Source organism: Xyrauchen texanus, chromosome 34, assembly GCF_025860055.1.
Source record: "Xyrauchen texanus isolate HMW12.3.18 chromosome 34, RBS_HiC_50CHRs, whole genome shotgun sequence".
In the NCBI taxonomy this organism is placed as follows: Eukaryota; Metazoa; Chordata; class Actinopteri; order Cypriniformes; family Catostomidae; genus Xyrauchen; species Xyrauchen texanus.
The window spans coordinates 13,999,760-14,007,612 of record NC_068309.1 but is presented as its reverse complement, the minus strand read 5'-3'; the positions used below and the strand labels follow the sequence as shown (position 1 = coordinate 14,007,612).

General features: G+C 36.3%; 1 protein-coding gene across 2 annotated transcripts in view; it reads right to left on the bottom strand.

Moving 5' to 3' along the window:
* Window positions 1–4,129: 4,129 nt before the first annotated feature.
* Window positions 4,130–7,853, bottom strand: part of LOC127627982 (hamartin-like) — a 34,383-nt gene continuing 30,659 nt past the window's right edge. The window contains exon 22 of one of the 2 annotated variants that reach the window (XM_052104614.1): window positions 4,130–7,597. In XM_052104614.1, coding sequence (XP_051960574.1) covers window positions 6,982–7,597 — 616 coding nt within the window. In that variant the 3' untranslated portion in view covers window positions 4,130–6,981. The remainder of the gene's footprint in view (window positions 7,598–7,853) is intronic. The other variant, XM_052104615.1, reaches the window with a different exon arrangement.

Here is a 7,853-nt window from a genome sequence, read left to right as displayed (position 1 = left end):
AATTTAACAAATGCAATTGCAGCTCGTGCCTGTAATTTACATAATTTTGGGATTATACACAGTCTTCCCAAAGTATACGTTTACATTACCAACAGGTATTTCATTTCTTAAAATAGGTAAAGATGTGAAAGTAACGAGCAAGCTTCTTCACAACAGCTGATTGTTTACAGTTTGCTGAGAGATATGCCCATAATGTTTACAAAACCTTTATGGGACATTGGAATAGGGTGGATGCAATGTACTGGACTGTTTATGCACCATAAACCCTAAAGTTGTCATTATTGGAAATATCAAGTTGTCTTATTACTTGAAATGTCAGGTTTTTGGCTCATAATTCAAATATTTAAGTTCATTGAACTTATTTATCTTAAACATCCATAGACTTAGATAGATTTCTAAAATGTTTGTAAAAAATTATGGCTATGGGAAATACCCATAATGCTTTGTGCTTTGCTCCTTAATTACATTTTTGAGGCATTTAAATAGTTGTAATTAAGAATTTAGTTTTAGCTCTTTTACAGTATAATTTATGTTGTTTTGTAGCAAACAGTTTTTTGTGTGATGTCACGGGTGTCCCATTTGGTCAATAGTCCTGTTGACTAATCCTCTTTGTGAATGTGCAGTTAAGTGCTGGTATATATGCATTTCTTTGGAGAATTAAGTTTACTTAATGACCTAGAATAAGTTATGATCTTTATTTGAGCTGTGCTATTGTTTGATCTAAAATTGAATCAATTAAAATTATTATGAACAGTAGAAACAACCATATTTAAATAGCAAATCTGAGTTAAGTCTACTTGCATTCAATATGAATGGCAACTATATTTAATTTAATTACATACGTTTTGGAGATGCTCAATCGAGGGAAAGGGTTTACTCAATCAAATGAGTAGAGTCAACTTATTAGGGTTTTCAGTGTGGTTTAAAATGTAACAAGTTCAACATCTGACTGTATTTGACATCAAACGTTTGTGCAGGTGTACAGTGGCTGCAACAAAGTCTTTGTTGAATTTCTGGACTATTTGAAACAAGGAGAACGGTATTTTGAAAAGAGAAGATATTAAACAAAAAATACTCTGCCCACTTTTACAACCGTCCCAGATCACAAATAGCAGTTTTAACTCCCCTGATTAGTTCTGACATGCGCAGCCTTTTATCTCTCCCTCCATATTGCCTTTTTTAATCAGATTAACCCAATTGGGCATCCTTTAATGGCCTCTTTTTGAGAAAAGCTGAAAGAGGATGATAATTAAAATAATTAAACCACTGGGATTGGTGCTTGAATCCCTTGTTCTCTCTCTATCTCTCTCTCTCTCTCTCTCTTTCCCCTTTCACTCTCTTTTCCTTTCTTCTCTCCTTTTTAAGTTTGGAGTCTACTTGGCTCAGAGAATCAGAAGTGAGGAACCCACAAACCACCCTCAGCTAATTAAATTTACTCTCATCTCAAAGGTCCAACTAAACAAGCATTCTTTTTCTCACCTCCTGTAAAATAGTCTGATCTGAAGGTGTGTGTGTGTGTGTGTTAGCTGTCTAAATTTGAAACCAGGGTGGGCCTTGGATAAACACTCGTATTCAATCCATTTCTGCGCACTTCGCATTTAGTGAAGCATTCAGCAAAAAGTATCCATTTTTACGATTATTTATTCATGGACCTTTAAGCTATTAATGAGAACAAATGAAGTTGTTTTAAAAAGAGTGTCAATATGAAATATGTTTATCTTTAGCTTCTCTCTTTTTTTTTTCACTTCGGCATGTATCCTTGTGGAGTAAACACAAGAATTTAGATATAAATGTATGTCAAAAACATGCAAAATAAGCATGCTGCAGCATAAACATATTGTATGAATTTAATAAAAACAATGTTTAAATCACACAGAGAAATTCATGCTTTCCCAGATAGTTCCTGGAAAGATGCTCTTGCAGTTGCTATGCTACATAAATCCAGTTAATTGTAATTTGTATGGCTTTAACTGGGCTTCTAATTACACCCAAGACTTTAAGAAAGGTGATACTGAAACTATACTGAACTATATTTCACACAATATTCACACCAGGATGTGGTTTAACTTTTCAAATGAATGGAAATATAAAGATGAGCCCTTGATACCAGGAATCTACACCATTTTCAAGAGAAATAGGAAAAATAATTAAATAAAAATAAGCCTCTTTATAGCCCAATCATAACTGCATGGCACTGCTTTAACTCCGCAGGGTTGCATTTCAAGTTGATAAAGAGAGAGAGAGGAGAGAAATCCCTTTGCTGTGAAAACTTAAGATTGATGCTTAAAATTGTATGCAATCTTTGAAAACATTGAGGAGCAATTTCGTATTTGCACTGACATCTAATTTCTCAAGTAGATTCCGAAATCACAAATTGGTATGGATTCCCTCTGCGTCCAATTATACTGCATCAGTTTCCCTGACCCCTTAGAGTACTGCTAAATTAAACATAAGATTTTTTTTTTTCCTTGACTCAGTCATGAAATAGTCCTACATATGCACACGTTTGATGAACTAATCTTACTTTCTCAGTTGTAGTAGCAGCTCGAGCCGTGTTTCGCTCTGCCGCTGAATTTAAACGAGTCGCGCTGAGGGAATATTTGCGCCACATGTTTAGGTCACTCTCTAAAACTAAAGTATAAGCAATTTGAACATGAATTAGTTGAAAGTCTTAAGTCATGTAACATTTAGACATCAAGCCTTGCTGCATTTTAGAGAACTGTAAGGGGTGTTCACACCGAGCACGTGTTTCCATCAGCCCGCGCTCATTTTCAGCAGTTTTCCTATGTAAACACGAGCTAGACGAACGTCTTTGATGGTTGCGCCGCGTTTTTTACACGCAGTGTCAATTAAAAATTTTTATTTTTTTTATCACATCGACGATTTCGGTGTGAACGGCCATTACGTTTTTCGCAAGGAAAGTTGAACAACTCGCATTCTGTTTCGTTTGACCTCAAATGAACACAAATACTAACCTCTAGATGTGCTTTGAGCCACAACAATTGCCCAGGAGAGTTAACAGCGCTCCGAAATGCACCTGTTGATTGATGGCTGAACAAGAGCAATACTGCCCTCTAGTGGTGGTTTCTATGTGGAGAAAATCAGGTTAGCTGATGGCTGAAGACTCCCAATTGATTTTCTACTTTCTTTTAAGAATAAGATATTTAGAGTCTGAAAGCAAGTTAGATGTTTTATATATTGGAAATAGTGCTGTCAAAAAGTGTTTTATCAGTGACTTCTTGGCAATAGAAATGTGTTGGCCCAAATATGTGTACCATTTAGGTGGGATAGAGGAATATTACAATACACTGGCGCCCAAAGGTTAAATTATAATAATAATAATAATAATAATAAATAAAAACAATATTGATATTGCTGTATAAAATAAAAAGTATTTGGACTCTTAAAAGACAAATTTAAAAATGTCACCTGCTCCATCATTTTGAGTCACTTTGTCCCAGACACACATTTTGGGTTTAATGCAATAAAGTAAAACAAAAAGCATAAATGATTATATCTCAACAATGGTTTGGAGTAGAAACATAATTATATGGTTAGATAGCTTTGACATTCCTTCTTTCTATACGTGTTTCTAGGTCAAAGTGATTCTAAATGATAGAACAGGTCACATTAGTATGAATGCTTTAAACATTTCACAAATATAAATGGGTTAGGTTTTTATATATATATATATATATATATATATATATATATATATATATAATATTAAATATAAAAGAAAAAAGCATTTGGCTGTCAAGCGCTGGTGCAACAAACAACTTGTGAGAAAAGGTTTAGCATCATTTTTGCAGATATCACTTTGATATTTTTGTCTAATGCAATTAAATTAATTCATTTTTAAGTGTGATCAAAGTACTTTTTGGGGCCACCGTATAACAAAAAAAAACCTTAGCAAATGAGTATTGTTTGGTCATTTTTAACACATTTTAGGCAACAAACACTACACCTGCTTAAATCACATATCATTACAGGCAACAGCAAAGGAAGTGATGTTTTCATGCCAGTGTCACTTGTAGGCTCCAAATTATGTCTCATTTCCATTCCAGATATAAAAGCAACATTAATTAAGGAGAAAAATACTCAAAACAAACCCCAATCTGTAGTGCAAAACATTGAAGACGATTTTATTTTTGTCATTCACAGTTAACACAAGCAACTGCTTTAAGAACCTTTTCTAACCAACCCTGCCTTCCCTCCCCCAACAAACCCCCGAACTTTCATCTCCAGAGACGGAGCTCAAATTCATACGTTCCTTTCATTTCACACTGATTGTACCTTGTGTCTTGTTAAGTCATAGTTCCTATTGGTGACATTACAAGAGGATTGTTGTGTACATGCTCTAGATAGCAAGGCAGAAGGAACAGCAGAGACTTAAAGGGGACAACAGGATTTGGTTACAATTCATAAATGACGCCTTTGAATGTCAATTTGGCTATCTAGTGGAGATTCAGTGTAATTTTACACTGTCTACTTGGCGTTATACAGTTCTCATCACTACGGTCCTCCCACTTTCAACTCAGAAATATCTCAACAAATAGTGTCCTCACATTCCTGGTAAAACAATCCAACTGATAAAGAATTGTCACGTATTTACCCCTCTAACTGCTATGCAAATATACGAATAGATGTGCTTGAATAATACACAAAACCAGTATCAAAACTCTACAGAATATTGTCACTGTCTAATCGATTATTTGGCACTTACAAAGCAAAATTAGTAATAGTATTCAATTAACTGCAGTGCACTGAAGTGATAGGGTTAAAGGGATAGTTCATCCAAAAATGAAAATTCTCATATCATTTACTCACCCTCATGTCCTCCCAGATGTGTATGACTTTCTTGCTTCTGCAGAACACAAACAAAGATTTTTAGAAGAATATTTCAGCTCTGTTGGTCCATACAATGAAAGTGAGTGGTACCAAAACTTTGAAGCTCCAAAAGCACATAAAGGCAACATAATAGTAATCCATATGACTCCAGTGATTAAATCCAAGTCATCTGAAGCGATAAGTGTGGATGAGAAACAGATCAATATTCTAGTCTTTTTTTTTTTTTTTTAAATCAATCTCCACTTTCACATTCTTCTTTGTTTTTGGCAAATTGAATTCTACATGCATATCAACACCTTTTGGGCAGGGAGGATAATTTAAAAACAACTTAAATATTGATCTGTTTTTCACCCACACCTATCATATCTCTTCTGAAGGTATGGATTTTACCATTAGTCTTACATTACATTTTAAGCTGCCTTTATGGAGCATTCACCATTCACTTACATTGTGAGGACCTACAGAGCTGATATATTCTTCAAAAAATCCTTGTTTGTGTTCAGCAGAAAAACGAAAGTCATACACATCTGGGATGGCAAGAGGGTGAGTGATGAGAATTTTTATTTTGTGTGAACGATCCCTTTAAAGAGAGGTAACCAAAGCTGGTTAGTCATCAAAAACCACGCCAAAGCCAGGATGTGACAGAAATAAAACAAAGAATTTTACGAAAAGTTTCTCATCCAGTTCATGTCTACAGTTTGGTGGAATTCATGCAAATTATGTACATTTTCAGTTATCTCATTCTACAGAGATGTAAGAGACTGTGAATTATGATATTGTCAAACTGTTTCATGTTTGACTGTTAGGATAATAGCCACTAATTACAAAATCTCGATAGGGATTATGGAAGGATACAATTCTTAAAGACAAAAGTACACTTCGGTTTTCTGCATGCCTCTACGTCTCATGTACATAGAGTGTGGCGCAAATTTAGTCATCGACACAGCAAGCACTTACTTTCCGCGTGCAGCACAGTTTTACATGAGGAAAATCTAGGGGGCACTGCAACCTTAGTACCGGCCATAGTTGTGGCATATGATAACACTTTTATGGACATTGTTGGGGGAAAAAATTCCCTTCAATTACAATGTCAAAATAAATAGACTGGACTTTTAAAAAACACAGTGACTGGTAATAGTCTCCTCAAAATCAACTTGAAAGGCTGTTTTTCACATAAAAGCAATTGAGGACAAAAGAAATAAATAGTGTAAAAATTCTATGCATATAAAAAGCTCCACGAAGCATATCAGACCATCCTTCTGTTGTGGTTGTAACATTTAGAGCCCAATTCCCAGACCCAGATTAAGTCTAGTACATGACTAAACAGGGTTTTTTTCATGATTAATAACTACCGACAGTGAAATTTAAGTTGAGTCTGGGGTACAAGTCATTACTTTCATACCACTGGTGGGCTCCCACATACATCATACACACAGGCAGACATTGTACATACATACACACATTAACATTGTAAAGAAACACATGATTTCAGCACATGAAAAAGCTCTTAACATATCTCAAGTTAAAACCTGATGGTTTTTAAAGAAACACTGACTCCTGCTTGGCACAAAATAACAGATCCACACATTCAGCTCTGTGCGGATGAGCTGGGAGGGTGTAAGAACTGTACCTTTACTACAACTGAATCAATAATATTGCTTCTAATAGACTATACTCAAAGCTTCCATGTGCTGCAACAGCAACTTGGTTCTTTTAAAGAGAACTGATAAATTAGCAAAACAATACTTAAAGATGTAGCAGTAAAATTTATGTTGACACAGAGTGTGCACTCGGTGAAAGACACTGGGCCTCATTCGTGAAACATGAGCAGAACGAATTTGCATAAAATATGCATCCGTTCTTATGTAAATTGTCACAAAAAAATGTAATGTTATAAAATACTTCAAAATGGTTTTATGAATGATTTTAGTCCATGTTTTCAAATTTATGAGGGTTTTACTAATTTATTGTCTCCAAATCCTGTTGTCTGCTTGTGGAAATGAGACAGATAACACAGAGAATTAAAAGAGTCTTGCCTTACACTCTAATATCTAAATTTGGACATCTCTCCACACACCAAGTCTGGTTTGGACTTGGTCTACTGTCTCTCTTGTACTGTATTAAATAACTTTAGCTGTGCTCCTGGTGACCTTCATTATAGTCCATGATCCTTAACGGTTGCTGCATGGGTCGCTCTGGGCATCTTGAGCTGAATGTGTTTCGGTTATTGGCTCTATGAGTATCAGGCTGAGCTTCTTTAGCAGATGTGATGAGCGTGAAGCTCTGCACAGAGAAGGAGCCGGGAGCCCTGGGTATACTTTTCACTGTTGGCTCCACACAGAGCTCAGTCTTCAGGCCCTGTGATAGGCCAGTGAGACGTGGAGGAGGAGCTTCATCCTCATCGCACTGGCTCTCACTTTTGTTGCGGAACAGCTCTCGTGCTCGCATGCCTAGAAAGCTTTTAGCACTGGGGTAAGAGCCTACAGTGAGGGGGGTGTCAGAGGGGACCAGTGGTCCTGGTGGACCCAGTGGGGAATGAGGACGGTGAGGGGGCGGTTCCACTAAGACAGGTGGGGGAGTGCCTCGATTGCTGTTAACAGAGGTGGCCATGGTGGGGCTGGTCTTCTGTTGCCCTATTGATAAAGTGCTGCCGTTGCCGTGAGGTGACTTGCCGTCCTCTTTGGTGGAGGTTTTCACTGGCCTGTCCACCACAATGACACTGTGACACCAGAAACAACTGTAACAACTGTAACAATCATGAGAATTGTTTATGTATTTCAAACACTGAAATTAAGGAAAGATTCCCACAGCCCTCAAACAAACCTAACCATAACAGGGACTTTCAACACAAGACTATAAATCAGTGGCCCATTACTTTGTATAAAGGCAGAAATTCCATATTCTTTGGAAGTACAATTATTATGTAAAATTTTATTAGATAATAGTTTATCACAGCATGAAAAGTACCTAGTTTCCACTCATCAAATATTTAACTAATTGCT